At 38.7% G+C, this 21,394-nt stretch overlaps 1 protein-coding gene across 6 annotated transcripts in view; it reads right to left on the bottom strand.

Annotated features, from left to right (window-relative positions):
• Window positions 1–21,394, bottom strand: part of LOC149262770 (uncharacterized) — a 352,995-nt gene that overhangs the window by 71,110 nt on the left and 260,491 nt on the right. For 5 of the 6 annotated variants that reach the window (XR_016259200.1, XR_016259199.1, XM_089425177.1 and 2 more), the window contains one exon: window positions 10,499–10,573. The exons of the other annotated variant lie outside the window; for it this stretch is intronic. Coding sequence is in view for 3 of the 5 variants with exons in the window: in XM_089425177.1 (XP_089281303.1) it covers window positions 10,499–10,573 (75 nt within the window). In the remaining 2 variants the exon portion in view is untranslated. The remainder of the gene's footprint in view (window positions 1–10,498; window positions 10,574–21,394) is intronic. 6 annotated transcript variants of the gene reach the window in all.

Raw genomic sequence — 21,394 nt, 5'->3', positions numbered from 1 at the left:
GGGTTTGGCATTGATCAAGAAAGAAGCTTCAATAAGAGAAAACTTACCGAAGGGTTTTCCTCTCAAGAGGAGAGGTTTTGGCCTTGGCAGAGAGCCAATATCTTGTGTTCTTGTTTTATGTTTTTGATAGCAGTTTGATGAAGTACACACACATGCATTAATAAGAGAAGAAGAAGATTAAGCTAACAAAGACAAATTGTAAAAAGACTTCACAAATTGTTATCTAGTCCTGAAGAATCACTCTACATCTCATTGCCCTAGATTCTTCAACAATAGGAAGGTTATTGTTCTTCCCAAGGGCATCATCCTCATCGAGGGTGACATCATGACTTATCTCCACTTCTCTTTGACCAGGCACATAGATTCTATATGCCTTAGAAGTTTCACTATAGTGCACAAATGTTCCTTTCTTCCCAAAAGCATCCAATTTCCTTCTCTTTTCTTTCGGCACATGAAAATATATGGGGCTACCAAAAATTCTAAAGTGAGAAACATCAGGTTTCTTATTGGTGAAAACTTCGTTGGGAGTTTTGGAGTCCAACGCTTGATGAGGGCATCTATTTTGAACATACATGGCAATGTTCGTAGCTTAGGCCCATAAGAACATCGAAAGGCTTTGATCATGAAGCATGGCACGAGTGGCTTCTACGATAGAACGATTCTTCCTTTCAGCAACACAATTTTGCTCAAGAGTATATGCAGTAGTAGTCTCCCTCTTAATGTCAGCTTCTCTACAATAATTATTGAACTCATTTGATTCATATTCGGTTCCATTATTAGTCCTCAATATTTTGATATTGTTCCCAATTTGATTTTCGACCAAAGCTTTGAAAGAACGAAACCATGAGAATACTTCGTCCTTCTTCTTCAAGAAATATATCCAAGTCTTGCGAGAGAAATCATCCATAAAGATAACATAATATAAATATCGTCCCAATGAGTTCACGGGCATCACACCGAATAGATCAGAATGAACCAATTGCAATATGTCAGTAGTCTTGCTATCACTTGAGGGGAATGGTCCCCTTGTATGCTTTCCTTCAGCACATCCTTGACAAACACCTTCATGTTCTACTTTAAATTCCGGCATACTTGTCACCATCTTCCTCACACGGGTAGAGCCTTATAATGTAGATGAGCAAACCTCCGGTGCCATAATTTGGATTGAAGTGATGTGCTGCAAGACATAGCTCCCAATGGACTTCTTCCCACTTGATATAGACTATCAACCTTGAATCCAAGTGTAAATGCATCTTTGAAATTTTTATTCCACACACGTACCTTTCCATCGATGAATGCCACCTTGAATCCTTTGTCCTCCATCGTTGTGATAGATACCAAGGTCTTCTTTAGATTGGGTACATATAGTACTTCTTGTAGATGAATGGTGTTACCTTGATTCAATTGAAGAGTAGCATTCCCAACTCCCTTCATGGGATAGGTGCCATTGTATCCAAGGATAATTTCCAAATTTGTATCCTTTTCCATCAGATTTGAAAGAGCTTCCTTATGCCCAGTGAAGTGCCTTGAGGCACCACTATTAATCACTAATTTCCCAAAGTGTCTGGAGGAGATGCAGTAGAGAGGGAAGATATAAGATAAAATTATTTTTTCTTGTTATCAACAACATTAGATTCATCATACCTGGTGTTTCTTGATCTCTTGGGAGGGTGACTAGGGTGTCTCTACACATTTTGCACATTTTTGGCTAAGGAAAAGGACCCAGCAATTTCGAATTAGGGACTTAGGAGAAATTTTGACTTAATTTGGTTTCTAGTGGAAAGTGGGGGCCACCCACATACGAATTCAAACTAGGCCATTCGAATGGCTTGGAGGGAATTCGAATTACTGAATGGAGGGGCCCACATGAGGCAAGGAAGGTCCACGAAGATAAAAGGAGGAAGAGACTCTCATTTGCATTATTTATTCACCTTGCAAATCGAATTTACTTGACTGTTCGCTCTGCTGCCTAGTCGAGTCAACTGGCTGTTTAGCCACGAATCTCTCAAGCGGGAGATTCAACCTTACCTTTGGGGGACCTTGAGTGCTCGCCCTAGGAAAGAAATTCCATTAGCGTTTTCAAGAGATCCGGGAGTTTGCTACAACACCATCATTCAGCTACACACAGGAAATGTGTATTTCTGGGCCACCAAGAGAATACGCAGAAGGAGTTTGAGCCACAGTAGATCAGCCATTTGCCGGGAGAGCTAAGGAATCTGAAGAGCAGCATTAGGCCAACATTTCTTGAGAGTTTTGGAGCCAAAGAAGCCAACAACCCAGCAGTTCGAATTCCAGGCCTGGGAGATAGCGCAGAGGGCCAGTCCAGCAATTTCGTGGGACTTGGGGGCAAGAGCTACAACCCGAAAACTCATCTGGGAAGTCAGGGGATTTGTAGGAGGGATCAGCCTAGCACTTTTGGACACTTTCTAGGAGGTTTTATAGTCATAATCCAGTAGGCTGAGTTTTGCAGTCACAGCTGAAGTTGGGCTTCTTGGGGGTTGAATTTTAGAAGTCTGAACCTGCTAAATTCCTTCATGTGTTTTTCTGGGTTTAAGTCAAGGAGTCAGGAGCTTGAATCACATAGTTTTCTGAGCATGGGAAGTGGTGTTTCAAGCCATTCGAAGTCCACAGAAATAGCCATTTTTTTGGAAGCGCAGTGTAGATTGGTGCAGCAATTATAACAGCCATTAGTTTAGCTATTGCTCACCTGGGTTTTGCCATGCTTGTCCATTGAGACAAGCCCAGGTAAACCATTCTATTTACTATTGTATTTTGCTCTTCCAAAAGTAATAAAATGGCTCAACAGTTCATTATTTCTAGCATTTCCATGGGTGCTTAGTATCTATTTGGTTTTTATATTCGTTGAACTGATTGTATGCTTATATATCACTTGTATTCCTACTTAGGAACATTACAGTGGTATCAGAGCCTAGTTCTTGGCTCAGTTGTGGGGATTTTCTCCTATGAGAGAAAGGGACCAGCAGAACATCACATACAAAAGGCCCAGGCAAAGGCCAAGTGCATGATCCTAGATGGGGTCAAAGATCATGTAGTACCACACATTGCTGAGAAGGACACAATAAGAGAGATGTGGGAGACTCTGACCACCTTGTATCAAGGCTCTTCCGTGCAACGGAAGATGCTATTATAAAATCAGCCGAGACAATACTAGATGCAGAAAGGAGATGAGATAGATCCCTTCCTTCTCAGGTTGCAAGGGATTCGCAACCAACTGACTTCTGTGGGGTCTACACCAAATCCAAAGTTCATGGTCAGGATTGCCTGAATTCAGTCATCGAGGACTGGGAGACATTTGTCTAAAGTATCTTGGGCAAAGCGACTCTCCCCAGTTGGGAGGAGATGTGGGCAGCTCTTCGACAAGAAGAGCTCAGGAGGTTGACCAAGGCAAGAAGTAGTGGAAAGGGATCCTGAGTCAAGAAGGAGGAGGAGGAGGATGCAACTATCGCATCAGTGGGACAGTAGGGGCAACAAAAGAGGAAGAAGGACATCACCAAGGTCAGATGCTTCAATTGTGTGTAATTGGCACATTATGCCACTCGGTGCCCTAGGAAGAAAGGCAAGGGGGAGGCTTTTGACTCAAAAGCTGCTCCAGCAAAGGCAGACAAGGACGTCAAGGATGATGATTGTGCCATGAGTGCTCATGCACCTCTGGAGAAGAGGTGGGGCGATATGGAGTTGTAGTCGAGACGACTACACGTATGTGTAGGATCCTTGAGGTGCCCAAACTCTTGGATCACATATGGCTACAGGAGCCCTTAACGACAGTATCAAAATGACGTGTCGGTTGGAGCAAGGAGTGATGGAGCCACAATGGGATTGCTAGAGTGCCAAAGTCTGAGGCAGCGCATTGGATGTTGTAGCAGTGACAGAGGCACATAGCAGTTTACATCAGCGCAGTGGCTGGAAAGTGTCAGCACAGTTTAGCAGCAGAGGTAGCTTCAGGATCACGAGGCATCCATATTGACCAGGATGTCAATGTTTGGGTGAGTTTTCAGTTGCTTACTTCTCAGTGACTAAGTTGCAGTGCAGTAATTAGCAGTGGCAGTGCTATGGGCAACATGATGGAGCATTTTGAGAGGGAGCTATAGTACAGATGTAGCAGTTGTAGTGGAAGAGTCATGGGCAACAGTACAATAAGCAGCAGTGCAGTGGATGAAGGGCAGCAGGCCAAGCATCAACAACACAGAGGACCGATGCAGTTGATCAGTGTAATGCTTCTATGGGGAAGTATTACTAGAACACATTCCTCGCTAAGAGGGAGTGCTGCTTTTGGGTAACATCAGATGTGTTTTAGCTCAAAATTTTTGTGGAGGGGCTAGAACACATGACATCTCCAGAACCCAGAAATTGTTTGGATAAATTCCACCCAGATGAGGAGTTATTAAAATAATTAACATTTTTAATGGGTTCCTAAGTCTAAACTTAGGAAATTAAAAATATTAATGTGTATTAATAAGAATATGGGTAAGAAGGTTCTAAGTGACGAGAATCACGTTGTTTTAATCTTAGCCATTGATTAGAGATTAGATCACAGTTGTTGAATCATCAACAGCAAAGGTATAAGAGGTGGCTTGAGGGTCATTTAGAGATACACCAAATTGATCAAAGAGTTCGATTTTTCTGGGGCAAGGTTTGCCGAGAAAATCGAGTTAGTGATCTGAGTTGCAGTGAGGGGCAGTTCGGCAAGGGAACTTCAGTCCGAGGCCGAAGAATACAAAGTAGAGAGGCAAAGCAGCACCGGGAGAGACAACGCAATCCTAGATAGGGTGACGCAAAGGTTGTAGGGGTCGACGCAGAAGCAGTAGGGGCTGATGCAAGCCCTAAGAGGCAGCGCTGGGGAGATTTTGTGGAGCAGAGAGGGAGCAGTTCAGCAAATAGATTTTCTGAGCAAGGGAGGCTCACTATGGGGATGCCACAGCTCCTAAAGGAGGTGACGCAGTTCCAGCGCAAATCTTGGAGCAGCCATTGCTGCCCAGCACTGGGAACAGCTGGGTCATCTATGGGGTTTGATAATCTAGACGCTGAATTTGCTGGAATATTTGTCTCCGGATAGATGTACTTCTGCCAAGATTTTTCTCTATTGGGTGAGCCATATCTAGCACCCTAGTTATATTCAAGAATCTTCTTAATAATGCAAACCCTCTATATGCTACACCAGTTTTCCCGAATTGGGCTTTTCCGGGGACGATTGTCAAAAAATAATGGTGCCCCTTGTGTGATTGTTGGTATTTCAGTTCATGATTTGTATGTATGTATAGGCTGCAATAGTGTTTTACATCGATATTTATGTAATTAAATAACTTGTTAATGCAAAGAACAAGTAGGAGATGTTAAACCCATAATTGAAGTAGGGGTTTCTAATGTGTAGATTCAGAAATTTTCACATTGTGCCTCGTATCCTCAAAGTCAGGAACTTGGGAACCCCATGCAAAGAAGCAAGGACTCCCCCAATAGGTACGAAAGATGCTCCCCTGGGTGGTGGTGGTCCCCTCTCTGCTTGCCCTTGCTATCTCCCTTGCCAAACTCCAACTCCACATCATCCCCCTGATCACTATCTGATAAGACCTTGATATAGTGAGCCTTGCCGGCTGTGCATCGTTGGCCTAGTGCCCATGGCTCCCGACATGTAAAACATAGTTTCCTCCGCGAGAGGTCTCTCCTTGTCTCCTCATCCAACTTCCCACGCCCCTGGGTTGCTCGCTGTGCTGGGGGTCTAGTGTCACCTCCCTTCTATGGGTAGGGAGTCCGTGAGGGAAAAGGTGCCCAGGTCTTAGGGATTTCCCCCTGCAAGTCTTTAGCACAAGTCACCGCCTCCTGCAAGGTCGAGGGCCTGCATGACTTCAACAATCCACGCAATGGTTCTAGCAACCATTTTATGAAATTGTACACCCTCCTAGCCTCGGATAGGTCTGGCACCATAACTGAAACCCTCAAAAACTCTGATATGTAATGCTCCAGTTGGTCGGTCTATCTAAGTTAGGGCAATTCTCTGAAGTGAGCTATGGATCCCTATTATCAAATCGCTCCACACTCTTCGTGTGAAGTTCTCATAATAAGTCATGGTGGCATGCCCCAATGTGGACAAGCCATGAAACCACCACTCATGCGCTTCCCCCTCCAAATGCAGGGTAGCCATTTTGATGGTTTCCACGTCCATCATCCAACTGAGTTGGAAATATGTATCCAACTTCTCCAACCAAGCTTGAGTTGTGCATTTGGTAGAACCATCATATGTGGGGAAATACATTCTCCCAATGGTACGTTGTAGCTCTGAGTTCTGTGAATTTGGTCCCCCATTGTACCTGCCCTTCTCATTCTGTTTGAGCTAACAATAGTCTCTAAATGACAAGGTTGCTTTGAAATCTTCCCCCATGGCTTGCCATTCCCTGAAGAAATCTCCCATGGGCATCTGATCATCTGGTCCTCCATGCTCACTGGGTGTTGATGGTAAGAAAGCAAGCAGCGTGGTTCTAGATGGCCCACTAAAGGTTGGTGGGTGGGTGGCTGGTGAAGGGTGGTCATATTGCTGCAAGGCTCTTGATGTCTCTCCAAATAGGAACTCACGATGGAGGCCCTTGTCCCTATTTTGTTGTTTGATTTCCTCCAACATCTCTTTCTGTCCCCTAGCCAAGTCATTCAAGGCCTTCAAGAGGCTATCGAATGTTGCTTCTTCCTTACTCCTTGGTTCCCCCATCTCTGCTACAACTACTGTCTTCCCACGTGCCTCCAGATCAGGTGTAATCTCCAACTCCCTTTCCCTACTCATGTACCTTTGCCTCCGGTAAGTGATGTTCTACCTGTCCTCCTCATTCATAGGAAAAGTCTCCCATGACTGAGCCAAGATCTAAGCTCTAATACCACTGTAATGTCCCAAACTAGGAAAAACAGTGATATGCAAAACAAACAATATAGAAAACACCATAAAATTCAAACATTTAGTGCACACCCATAAAAACTCCAGAAATAACAACCAACTGAGCCATTTTATTATGATATGGGAGCAATAGTACAATAATGTGGAAGAGGTGCACCTAGGGTTGCCTCAATGGCAAGCGTGACCAAGCCCAGGTGATAAAATGTCAAGCCCAAATGATAGAACAACTACTACAATGATGGCTTGCGCTGACCTAGTGAAACTGTGGTGTCTGCAACAAAGATGTTGCTGGAAACCCCAACTCCAATGCTCAAAAAGTTCTAACAAATTAACCCCAAGCTCCTCAAACAAAACCCATAAAAACCCAAAAAGGGTTTGGCCTAGTTTTGATCCCATAAATTTGGCCTCCCAAGAGCCACGTCCTCCTCCAACTGCTGGAAAGTACAGCCTGCTCGTAACTCTAGAAAAATCCCTCGAAATCACTCCAAAAATGTTGAGATATTCTTCCCCAAAATTTCCCTTATCTCTCCCAACAAATACTTGCCCCACAACTTGACCCACAAGCTCTGACGTGTGCCTAGTGAGAGGCTTTTGCGCTGGACCTGGGTGTTGTAAATCATACTGCGCTCAAGCAGCAATCCCTTGCTCCCAAACTACTCCCCAAAGGCTAGTGTCTCCTTGCAATTCCTTCACCAAAATTCTCCCAAAATTCCCCTTATCTCTCCTAACAAATACTTGCCCCACAACTTGACCCACAAACTCCCACGTGTGCCCAGTGAGAGGCTTCTGCGTTGGCCCTGGGTGTTGTAAATCGTACTGCTCTCAAGCAGCAATCTCCTGCTCCCAAACTACTCCCCAAAGGCTAGTGTCTCCCTGCAATTCCTTCACCAAAATTCTCCCAGCAATTGCACCCCGAAAGATCTCTAAAATAGCTCCCTCGTGTTCCTCCTGAAGTACGCACTAGCTGAGTGATAGTTGGGTTTTATGCTCTAAATCTTCTCCAACACTCCTCCGGAATGGTAGAATGGAACCTCACTAGGGTGGCACTCGTTGTCCACTGAAGAGAGGGTGAGTTCTCCACTTGGAAAATTCATTGCTAAATAGTAGGTGACCCGGCTATGTAACTCGAGCAACTAAGTTTGAATTCGATAGACAAAAGGTGCCAAATGAGGCTGGGTCTCTTCTATTTATAATTCGTGGGCCTCTTTTCCCCATGTGGGTCCCTCCAACTAGCATTTTGACTTTCCCTTCTTAGCCATTCACTCTTTCCTCTAAGGCAAGTGCGTATTTACTCATGTGGTTGGTGGCCCCCACGCTTCACCAACAAAATATTTCGGCCTCCTAAGTCTTTCCCAAAAATCTCATGGGTCCCACGACTTTCAAAATTGTCAAAATTGTAGAACAATGAACTTGTGACAAATTAATTTAGGAAGGGACATTACATCAAAGTGGATCCATTGATGGCAGATTGAGTCAGCAACTTGTTTGGGATCTAGGTATTGACGGATCCATTCATGTTTGTTTAGCACAGAGTGACCCAGTGGTTCATATGGGATCCTGGGATCATTGTGTCGATGCCTCTATTGTGGACAGCTATAGAGTGCATGACAACAAGCAATCTTGGGCCGAGAGGACTTGTAATGTCGCCATTTTCAGTTTCCTTTATAGTACAGCCAGGATGGATTTCCAGGGTAAATGATGGCCAAGTCATAGGAGCAGGATTACATCACCAGAGGTCCCGGAGGGATTTTGAGGAGTTTTATGGGGTTCGATGACATTCGCTTGGCAATTTCCATCATCAAGGTTAGCTAAACACAACTTTCTTTTGGTCCCATTGCATTCCAATAATTCCTATAAAATGAGGTTATTATTGAGCCTAACTTAAGTAATTACGCTTAAGGTGGTATTCTAGGAGAAATATTTGATGGAAGACCTTAGTATAATAGCTCGTTGGAACCAGAACGAGAAGATCTATAGGATGGGATGATGAGAAGTGACTTCTGACGACCAAAGAAAGTATGGTGGACGATTTACCATTTTTCCAGATTAAAAGTGACTTTAATTAGTCACTTAAATAAAAGAAGGGAAAATGATTAATTGAAGGAAAATTGTTAAGTAAAATAAAATTAAATTAAAATTCCCTTAGATGAAGTCAAGGGGGAGCTTCTAGAATAATTCTAAAATAATCAAAATAAAATACTTCTAGAAGATTGGAGATCTATCTATCAAGCCTTTAAGAGGACAAGGTGAAATCATTTGGGGCATCTTGGATTTGTGTATTGTTTTCATGGTGAGGTTTGGAGAACTAGGTTCTCAGCTTTAGTAGCCCCAAGACAAAAACCCTTGGGTGATTCAGTGAGATTGGACAAAAAACCATCTCATCCCTTGGTGAATTCATTCAGTATTCACAACAGCGCTTATTGGTCGCAGTTCTATTTTGGGAGGCCAGATCTAGTGTTGCAACAGATATATCCTGGGCTCAGATACAATTGGGGAATCCCATCTCAGCGATCCTCCAGTTATTTGTAAAAGCAATATAAATAAAGCTGAGATTTCCTGCTTGCGTACCTTGTTTATTTCGAGTTTCCGCGTTTTCTGAGTTTATTATGTCGTAAAATCTATTTAATTTTGTGGCATAAATCCTGCAATTTGAACATTTTCTAACTGAAGAAACTTTCCCGAAGTTTAAGCCAAAAGTATTTCCAGGATATTACATTATCTATGTCTGCCATTTTTTTTTCTATATAATAATAGGTTCCTTATCACCTCAAGCTCTGTTGGGTAGAAACCCAATTCTATTAAAATTATCTCATAAGGGGTGCTTACCTTTATTCTAAGAAAGGTTGTTATCAAATGTTTATGCAGTCTCTCAATCTGAATCCACTTGTTTAAAGTTATGTTTGGTCCCCATGTTTTGCACCCGTATAGTAACACCAGTGTCGTTTGTCTTTAGAGGGAGCTTAACATGCATGTCAACAGAGAATGAGACAAGACATATTTTTGGCACAGACCAGAGAACTAGAGAAATTATCCCTGAATATCAGTCATGTACACACTGTGACACATTGTCTAGTACCTAAAAGTTCTAGAATTTATGGGATATATTGCAAAGATCACAAGACTGCAATTCAATTAATCAATTTTTGATACAACAAACCACAAGATACATGTTTGCAAGGACAGGTTTTAACTCCTTTCAAATAAGAACAATTAAAAGAATAATATTTCAGCAAGCCATCTCCCAAGAAAGGAAGAAAACAATGATAAAGACATGTACCTTGGCAGTTTGGTTTTGCTTGAGAAACAGGACTTCAAATTTCAGAAAATTACTCTATTTAAATATGTGCAAGAACAACTACCAATCACTAACTAGATCTAAGCACAAACTTCTTTTATTCAAGTCAAAAGCCAATAGATTGACAAAATTATGGACTTTATCAAAATTTTCCATGTCTGTTGAAGAAATAAATTAAAGGAATAATAATGAACGAACATCCAAAAATTCGTATCAATGCACATCCAAATTAAAAACATAATTAATATTTCTAGCTCACATATATTAAGGTTTGATATAAAAATATAACTCTACAGCAAAGAGCTTACCTCCACAAAAAGTGGTGATTTGATTTTCAAAGGACCAAGTTCAAAAGTCTTCCCACGACGAAATCGACTTTTGACCTATAATGTAATTTTTATAATGAATATCTAAAACCTTAACATAATCAATTACATAGTACCAGAAATAAAAGTCAATGATCTAATAAAGTGCCAATGATAAAATCTATGATACGAGGAAAATCTATGTGATTAAAAGTAACACAAGCGATCTACTTGAATGCAGCATGCTAAAATAATTTAGAAATCATCTTTACATGTCACAGACTTCAGACTTAAATTCTAATGGGATTGAAATTATTGTTATATGGACGTTGAAATATATCTGGATTATTACTTATAAGTGATTTTTGGAGCATATTGTTTATATGTTCTTTGGTTGATGTTGTAATTTCATCTCAATTTCCAAAGAAATTCTTTTTAATGTGCGCCCTCAATAACTAGCTATTAACAATAACAAGATTGGTATTGCATTCAGAATGTTAGTGAGAATAGCTTAGACAGCATAATAGAACATAGGTATTTCTCAAGAAATTTTTATTCTAATATAATTCCTTCATTTGCATATTATAAGGTTTCCATTCCAGTGCATCCTCCCAAGAAAAAGCTCACCAACATCGTTGAAAACCTCCTACGACCATAACCAATTTGATTTTTTTCATGCAAAATTTTGGGATAATCTCATTTGGATTTTATATAATTTATCCAAAAAAAAGGTTTTCCTTTATTCATTATAATTTGTCACTTATTCCAACAATTGTTATAGACTATTGTTTTAGTATTAAGACGAATTAGAGAGATTTGATAGTAGACCATTGGCTGAACAGACATGATGGGGAGATAGCGATGGTGGAAAGGATGTGAGTGGTAAGGACGTGTAGATTTGTTATCCCCCAAGGGGTGACTACCTTAGGGGTGCCCTCACAAGGGTGTATTGCTGCTGATTTCATGAGCTTTCTTACTCAAACATTCAAGATTCAGATAATTCCTTTAAACACATCATTATGCTAGTTCAACTGTGGCATATCAGATGCTCCACCCTCACATCTCAGATTGACAGGTGCACTTATGGATCGTATAGTTTGTTTCAGCATACTCATTTTGATATTCCATGCATTCATTGTCTTACTTGGATGTGGTACTCTAATTTCTAGGTCTTGCCATGACAGTGGTAAACCTCTAAAGAAATCCAATAACATTTCATAACATTATAGTTTTATTGTTTGCCTCATCATACCACAACAGACATGGATTTCCTTTAGAAATGTCATCATTTCTCAAGTCAGTTTGTACTACTGGGAAATTCGTTAAGCTAGCATTATCTACATCCCAACCATACTTAACATTTTCCACTTTCCCCCTTCACTCCATCCCATCCATAAAAAAGCTATCACCTTTCATGTTTGAGTATTTAAACATTACCCAAAAGTTCTTGTTGACCACTACTGGTCAACTACCCATGCAGTACTCCCCCCTTTGCTTGGCAGAAAGGGGCAGCTCCTGAGCGACGTGTCCGTGCCAGCCTACCATCATCAGCAGTTTGATCTTTCTGATTGTAAACCCAGTCTGCATGTATTAGCTGTAAATAATCTTAGCAGACATGAAGTCATGTATGTAATTTGCCTAGGTGGACCTAACTTTCTAATGATAATCTACGTCCCGGAAGGTTTTTTGTCTCACCGATCCTCGGATCGGCAGAGTTTTCCTTCAAACCTGACCCCAAAGCCGGGATTGATTCTGTCATTAGAACTTTAGGAGAATCCTAGTGTGTTGATCTGCTAGATTATCGTTGTGTCGCAGAGCTGGGTGTTTTGTGAGGGTCTGTATTAAATGGGTTTGTCCCTTAAGATGTAATTTTGTAAAAGTCATGATGTAATGTGTCCTGAGGGTCGAGAAATGTTTTAAATCCCCTCATGAGTTCTAAGTCCTAGGTGATGTTTCCGAAGGTTTAGTTCAGTGATCCATTTTAAAATGAATTAAAAAATTAAAAAATGAATAAAAATAATAAAATAATGAAAAATAATAAAAAAATTAAAAAAATCAAGCAAAAACCCTAACTAATAAAATAATAATATTTTAAGTTAATAAATCGACGGATGAGATCAAGAGATGTCTTGATCCTCATCAACGGTCGAGATCATTTCTACATGGATCACTTGAACTAGCCGTTAGGATCATTTCCTTTATATAGGGTCTTAGGGAGTCATTTGAGAGGATCTGATCTGTGAGTCTGTACTGAAAAAGCTCTCTTGTAATCTGATTTTCTGGTTAATAAAAAGACTTTGGGGTTCAAAACTGGCTGGTGTTACTCTCCGGAATTGCTGTGAGATGATTGTTTTTTCTGCATATTTCAGTTTTCAGCAGTTAAATATAGCTGGTTTTCAGAGTATTGTGAGTACAGGTATCTTGCTCACGTGCTAGGGTTTCAATGTTGTAGGGTTTCTGGAATAATGGTAGGTATCTCCATTATTCCTGAAATCTAGCAGCATTTCTTGCCCTCTTTACTGATGTTTGCTTGAGGTGTGCAGAAACTCTTTAAGTGAAGGGTATTTGTGGGCGTTTGGGGAAGTTTTGGGCTGAACCAGCCGACTCCCACAGGCTTTTCTGTGCAGAGCCCAGCTGATTGTGCCCTGGGTTAATCTTTTAAGTTTTATTTCGTGTTTTACATTGAGAGATTTTTCTTTCTGTTCACAGTGAAGTTCAAAATTTCTGATATTCTGAAAGTATTTCTGCTCTTATTTGCTGAATCTGGCTATTTCAGGGCCAAAAATCTGTAAATTTATTAGCTGTCTTAGAGTTTCAAATTTTTTTTATTAGGGTTTCAAATTTTTTTTTTTTTTTTTTTTTTTACAGTTTTTAGCAGGGTTTTGGTTTTATGATTTTATCATTTTTGGCAGGCAATCAGAGAAAAGAAAAATATCTTTGACATACGCTGTCCGGCCAGTTTGCCTTTTAGCCATCCTGTAACACATCGATATATTTACTGTGCAGAGAATCGATCCACCATTGCCGCGACTTGGATAGTAGCTTCGAAGTATTCATGCGTTCTATTTAAGCACTGCAAAAAATGTATGCAGATCAATATCAGCGTGAGGTATCGAAATCATAAAGAAAAATCAGTTGACGGCTTGGGTTTCATATGCGGATCAATTATTGCGGTTCTGTATCGAATGCATAGGATCAGCCGCCGACAGATTAGATTTTCAAATCGAAATTGTTCTGCATACTCCAGCCAATTAATCCGAGCCAATCGAAATTTTCTATCAGAAATCACGCTCGGATGGCAGCATTTGTCAATCTTTAAAACGAGAATTTGCTGAGACATGGCGTGATTGCTCGACGGATTGCCTGAACGCACGCCCTGAAGTCTTCTTGGCAAAGCATTTCAGTGTCACTGTGCTTTCTGGGTAAATTTTTTTTTTTTTGGCGGCTTTTCAAAAGGAAATAAGGCATCGATTTCATTTCCTGCTTGCGGGTATGCCTGCGTGTGAACCAGGCCGCTTGAAAACTCTCTGGCGTGAAGCATTCTGCTCCAGGTAAGAAAGCTGTGCCTCCTTTCTGCGGTCGAATCCATACAAATTTTTCGCCCCTGCGTTTTCCGCGTCTGGTGTAGAGATGCTCAGGTAAAAAAAAAAATCAAACAAATTTTTCATTAGCTTTGATATGGTAAATGTCGTACGCAGGTATACACTTCATTTTATTTCGATCAATTTTGGTTTGGATTATTTGCAACGTGTAATATATTATGCGTAGATGGTTTTGAAAGCTGCCTTACGTTCCATTTTCTTTAGGATTTAATTGTAGTTTTTATGTTTTAGTTGTGTTAGATTTACTTCAGACGTAGGTTATTTTTTGTTTCATAGTTTAAAGTTTTATTTTATATAGATTTCATTCAATTCATATTTTAGAATTAAGATATGTTAGGGTAGTTTAACTTTCTTTTAGTTTTGGTTTTCTTTAAAATAAAAAATGAAAATATTAGTTAGTATTTTGTTTTAGATTTTGTTAAGTTTTATTTTATTTTTTTTATTTAGTTTTAATTTAGTGACATTTTTGGTTTGCATTTAGAATAGACTTAAATTTAAAAAAAATAAAAAATAAATAAATAAAAATAAAAAATGTGTTTATGTTTTTGTATATAGATTTTAATTAATCTTTAGTTTTAAGTTTAGTTAGGTTTTAATTGGTTTATCTTTTTAGTTTAGTTTAGAAATTTGTATAGTATATAGATTTTAGATTTTTTAGATTTAGCTTTAATTAGATTTTAATTTTTGTTTTATTTTTTATTTTTTTTAAATAAAAAAATAAAAAATGAAAAAAATATATTTTTAGTTTTATTTTTAATGATTAGAATTTAGTTTTAGAATTTTAACTTTTTTTTAGATTTTTAATTTCCATAATATTAAAAAATAAAAAATTGAAAAAAGATTTAAAAAAAATTTGGGAAATTATTTTTGCCAGATTTCAGTTGCTTTCACGTTATATCTTTATTGCTGAGATCTAAAGTTTTCAAGCCGAGATGCGAAATTGATATCTGGTTGATGGTTTATGATTCTCGTGGTGATTTAAAGCATTCATCTTTTCAAATTTTTAGTTGCTGGATATCGTTTTTTGTCATTCTAAGAACATTGTGCTTTTAGCTGATGATAGATGATTGCTGTTCATGGTCCATCTTTTATATCATTTAACAAGTAATCATTTTAATAACAATCTCTTAAGGCACTGGTCTGCTAAATCAACCAAATCCATCGAGCCCTTTTTATATCGTATCTCGTGTTTCCCAACCAACTGGTCGACAGTTGGCCTCATCATCTCACAGGGACTACCCCCCTTAGCCGCGGGAAACAGGCTTAAACGGAGGGATCGGGGATCAGAGTGACAGCCCCCGGTCTGAGCGTTGTCGTGCCAATCTGCGCGACAACATTTTTTGGCGCCGTTGCCGGGGATACTTTTTCTCGGTGTTTCAACGACTTTTCATTCATCTTCTCATCTTTCTCATCTCTCATTTGAGCTGGCAGATTCGACCTTTAAGGTTATCATTTGGATCTTTTATTGCCTTATTTTTCGCCATATCATCAGCGTATCTTCGGTGTGTTTCTTGTTTGGGTGGCGACTCCATTTTCTTATTTTTTCCCAGACAAGAAGCCTCCCGCATATCTGTTTGTTGATTACTTTTTGGATCTTAGAATCAGTTTTATTGTTCAAGTGGCGACTCCACCTCTTTCATCTTTTGATTTTCTTGAGCAAAGAGCTAGTTCTATCATCCATCTGATCCCTTATTGTTCATCATGGAGTATTCATTTAAGCCATGTCGTTTTACTGAACGTCTCCATGATTTTCCGGAAGATGCCCTTCCTGAATTGCCTATTTTTTCAGATGGTGATCCAATCGCTGCTAAAAGGCATATTGACTTGTTTATTCGCTTCATGATCATATATTGCAGACCCCCTCAGTTTCATCATGGTGATATCAAAATGCGTCTATTTGTTCTTTCTTTAGAAGATGATGCTTTGAATTGGTTTAACAATTTTCCTAAGGATTCTTTCTCTTCTTTGGCTGATATTATCAATGCTTTTGAAGATAGATATGGTTATCCAAACAGCTTGCCTTCTTCCTCCAAAATTGTGCAACAGAATGTAAGTAATTTGATAGGAGGTCCAGCTGAAAGATCCCAGGACGATTCTTCATGTCAAAATGTGTCATCCACCGAAAATATTGCAGATCAAGTTCATGATAGTGAAAAATCAGGGACAAATGACAATGAAAAAGAAGAGCAAAAGCAAATTATACGAGATCTAATGATGCTGGTAAAAAATATGGAAATCAATCAAACTAATTATGTCAATGATGTGAAAACTTTATGCACTCACCTGGAGAAACGTAATAGAGAGATTGAGGTCACGCAAAACCAGCATGCTAAGGAAATTGAGGCCATAAAAACTAATTATGAAACAGAAATTAGAATCATGCAAAGCAGGTTGTCGATCTTAGAGGAAAATATGGTGACCATGAAAGCTGATCATGATAGGGAAATTGACTCTATGCAAAACAAGCTATTAACCATAGATGAGGAAATGACCATCATGACGTTCAACCATAATAATCAAGTGGCTGACATACAAGCGAACCATAAAGAAGAAATAAATTTTATACAGCATTGCTTGATGGACATAAAGGAAAAGAATGTTAGAGTAATAAAAGACATGCAAGAACACCATGCCAGACAAATCAGTGATATAAAGGTTCAACATTCTAGTCAGATGGATGCCATTAGAATACAAGTTCAAAGGTTTCAGCAATTGGAAGATGAGAGAAATCAGCAAACATCAACAGATCAGGAGCCTTCTCATTTGCTGCAACAAGATTCATCTTATTATTGGGAGGTTGTTGATTCGATTGAAAGACGGTTGATTGAGGGTGATCCAGACAGACTTAAGAATGATAGAGATCAGATGCAAGATGAAGAAAGACATAGCATGCATATCTTACATACTTCATCTGATAGCTTTGAAACAGAAAGTACCAGGTCATCAGTAATTCAACCTGCCAAAAAGAAAAAGCGTAAGAGAAAGAAGATGAGACGAAGATTTGATACATCAGACGGCCGTGAGCAGCTTGATTTTCGGATAGGAAAAAGTCCTACCATATGCAAAATTGGACATGGCACATCCGACAAGCAGCCCACAGATTTGCCTGAAAGCAGGCAAATGCTCAGTATGCACTATATTGAACACATCTGATGCCGTAGGGCATCCTTTGTATCGTATTGCTAACCCTACTCCTTGTTTTTCCGCATTTTCATTTCTGCTTTAGATAGTTAATAAATGAAGAGCTTTTATCTTTATTGTGCTTAATGTTATATGATGATTTTTGGATGGACGCTACTTATTTTTGTGTTGTATGGATGCAGATTCTGGATTCTCACATTCCTGCAAGCAGCAACGTGTCCCCAAGTGGAGCCAGATGTTGACCACTACTGGTCAACTACCCATGCAGTACTCCCCCCTTTGCTTGGCAGAAAGGGGCAGCTCCTGAGCGACGTGTCCGTGCCAGCCTACCATCATCAGCAGTTTGATCTTTCTGATTGTAAACCCAGTCTGCATGTATTAGCTGTAAATAATCTTCGCAGACATGAAGTCATGTATGTAATTTGCCTAGGTGGACCTAACTTTCTAATGATAATCTACGTCCCGGAAGGTTTTTTGTCTCACCGATCCTCGGATCGGCAGAGTTTTCCTTCAAACCTGACCCCAAAGCCGGGATTGATTCTGTCATTAGAACTTTAGGAGAATCCTAGTGTGTTGATCTGCTAGATTATCGTTGTGTCGCAGAGCTGGGTGTTTTGTGAGGGTCTGTATTAAATGGGTTTGTCCCTTAAGATGTAATTTTGTAAAAGTCATGATGTAATGTGTCCTGAGGGTCGAGAAATGTTTTAAATCCCCTCATGAGTCCTAAGTCCTAGGTGATGTTTCCGAAGGTTTAGTTCAGTGATCCATTTTAAAATGAATTAAAAAATTAAAAAATGAATAAAAATAATAAAATAATGAAAAATAATAAAAAATTAAAAAAATCAAGCAAAAACCCTAACTAATAAAATAATAATATTTTAAGTTAATAAATCGACGGATGAGATCAAGAGATGTCTTGATCCTCATCAACGGTCGAGATCATTTCTACATGGATCACTTGAACTAGCCGTTAGGATCATTTCCTTTATATAGGGTCTTAGGGAGTCATTTGAGAGGATCTGATCTGTGAGTCTGTACTGAAAAAGCTCTCTTGTAATCTGATTTTCTGGTTAATAAAAAGACTTTGGGGTTCAAAACTGGCTGGTGTTACTCTCCGGAATTGCTGTGAGATGATTGTTTTTTCTGCATATTTCAGTTTTCAGCAGTTAAATATAGCTGGTTTTCAGAGTATTGTGAGTACAGGTATCTTGCTCACGTGCTAGGGTTTGAATGTTGTAGGGTTTCTGGAATAATGGTAGGTATCTCCATTATTCCTGAAATCTAGCAGCATTTCTTGCCCTCTTTACTGATGTTTGCTTGAGGTGTGCAGAACTCTTTAAGTGAAGGGTATTTGTGGGCGTTTGGGGAAGTTTTGGGCTGAACCAGCCGACTCCCACAGGCTTTTCTGTGCAGAGCCCAGCTGATTGTGCCCTGGGTTAATCTTTTAAGTTTTATTTCGTGTTTTACATTGAGAGATTTTTCTTTCTGTTCACAGTGAAGTTCAAAATTTCTGATATTCTGAAAGTATTTCTGCTCTTATTTGCTGAATCTGGCTATTTCAGGGGCCAAAAATCTGTAAATTTATTAGCTGTCTTAGAGTTTCAAATTTTTTTTATTAGGGTTTCAAATTTTTTTTTTTTTTTTTTTTTTTACAGTTTTTAGCAGGGTTTTGGTTTTATGATTTTATCATTTTTGGCAGGCAATCAGAGAAAAGAAAAATATCTTTGACATACGCTGTCCGGCCAGTTTGCCTTTTAGCCATCCTGTAACACATCGATATATTTACTGTGCAGAGAATCGATCCACCATTGCCGCGACTTGGATAGTAGCTTCGAAGTATTCATGCGTTCTATTTAAGCACTGCAAAAAATGTATGCAGATCAATATCAGCGTGAGGTATCGAAATCATAAAGAAAAATCAGTTGACGGCTTGGGTTTCATATGCGGATCAATTATTGCGGTTCTGTATCGAATGCATAGGATCAGCCGCCGACAGATTAGATTTTCAAATCGAAATTGTTCTGCATACTCCAGCCAATTAATCCGAGCCAATCGAAATTTTCTATCAGAAATCACGCTCGGATGGCAGCATTTGTCAATCTTTAAAACAAGAATTTGCTGAGACATGGCGTGATTGCTCGACGGATTGCCTGAACGCACGCCCTGAAGTCTTCTTGGCAAAGCATTTCAGTGTCACTGTGCTTTCTGGGTAAATTTTTTTTTTTTTGGCGGCTTTTCAAAAGGAAATAAGGCATCGATTTCATTTCCTGCTTGCGGGTATGCCTGCGTGTGAACCAGGCCGCTTGAAAACTCTCTGGCGTGAAGCATTCTGCTCCAGGTAAGAAAGCTGTGCCTCCTTTCTGCGGTCGAATCCATACAAATTTTTCGCCCCTGCGTTTTCCGCGTCTGGTGTAGAGATGCTCAGGTAAAAAAAAAAATCAAACAAATTTTTCATTAGCTTTGATATGGTAAATGTCGTACGTAGGTATACACTTCATTTTATTTCGATCAATTTTGGTTTGGATTATTTGCAACGTGTAATATATTATGCGTAGATGGTTTTGAAAGCTGCCTTACGTTCCATTTTCTTTAGGATTTAATTGTAGTTTTTATGTTTTAGTTGTGTTAGATTTACTTCAGACGTAGGTTATTTTTTGTTTCATAGTTTAAAGTTTTATTTTATATAGATTTCATTCAATTCATATTTTAGAATTAAGATATGTTAGGGTAGTTTAACTTTCTTTTAGTTTTGGTTTTCTTTAAAATAAAAAATGAAAATATTAGTTAGTATTTTGTTTTAGATTTTGTTAAGTTTTATTTTATTTTTTTTATTTAGTTTTAATTTAGTGACATTTTTGGTTTGCATTTAGAATAGACTTAAATTTAAAAAAAAATAAAAAATAAATAAATAAAAATAAAAATGTGTTTATGTTTTTGTATATAGATTTTAATTAATCTTTAGTTTTAAGTTTAGTTAGGTTTTAATTGGTTTATCTTTTTAGTTTAGTTTAGAAATTTGTATAGTATATAGATTTTAGATTTTTTAGATTTAGCTTTAATTAGATTTTAATTTTTGTTTTATTTTTTATTTTTTTTTAAATAAAAAAATAAAAAATGAAAAAAATATATTTTTAGTTTTATTTTTAATGATTAGAATTTAGTTTTAGAATTTTAACTTTTTTTTAGATTTTTAATTTCCATAATATTAAAAAATAAAAAATTGAAAAAAGATTTAAAAAAAAATTTGGGAAATTATTTTTGCCAGATTTCAGTTGCTTTCACGTTATTTCTTTATTGCTGAAATCTAAAGTTTTCAAGCCGAGATGCGAAATTGATATCTGGTTGATGGTTTATGATTCTCGTGGTGATTTAAAGCATTCATCTTTTCAAATTTTTAGTTGCTGGATATCGTTTTTTGTCATTCTAAGAACATTGTGCTTTTAGCTGATGATAGATGATTGCTGTTCATGGTCCATCTTTTATATCATTTAACAAGTAATCATTTTAATAACAATCTCTTAAGGCACTGGTCTGCTAAATCAGCCAAATCCATCGAGCCCTTTTTATATCGTATCTCGTGTTTCCCAACCAACTGGTCGACAGTTGGCCTCATCATCTCACAGGGACTACCCCCCTTAGCCGCGGGAAACAGGCTTAAACGGAGGGATCGGGGATCAGAGTGACAGCCCCCGGTCTGAGCGTTGTCGTGCCAATCTGCGCGACAACAGTTCTAAATGAAGAAAATCCCAAGTCATTTAGGCCAGAAAGGGCTAAGAAGTGAAGAGCTAATAAAGTTAAAAGGCGATAAATGTAAAGTTTGAGTGAATGCTAGCTCACTATGAGGCCACTTCCCTAGTCCCATGCTTGTCTATGAATATCTAAAGAAAAAGGGATTTGTTGGATGAAATGTAAACTTAAAGAGATGTTGGAAATGTAACTAGTTTCAGTCTTCATAATTTTTGTTGTACTCATTTCAATATGTATCTTATGTAACAAACAAAAGAAGAAAAGAAAAAGTTATTATTTTAGAAAGCATGGACTTTATGCTCCTTATTGATAGTCTTCTAGGTAAAAGCACGTTCTTCATGCTTCTAGGGTTTGTTAGGTCATGCGCCAATAGAGTCGAAATCATGTTTATAAGACCCTTCCGGGCAAG

This window comes from Pinus tabuliformis, chromosome 6, assembly GCF_031772625.1.
Source record: "Pinus tabuliformis cultivar Carrire ecotype Pingquan chromosome 6, CPIR1, whole genome shotgun sequence".
In the NCBI taxonomy this organism is placed as follows: Eukaryota; Viridiplantae; Streptophyta; class Pinopsida; order Pinales; family Pinaceae; genus Pinus; species Pinus tabuliformis.
The sequence above is the reverse complement of the archived record's forward strand: the minus strand, read 5'-3'. Positions and strand labels throughout refer to the sequence as shown.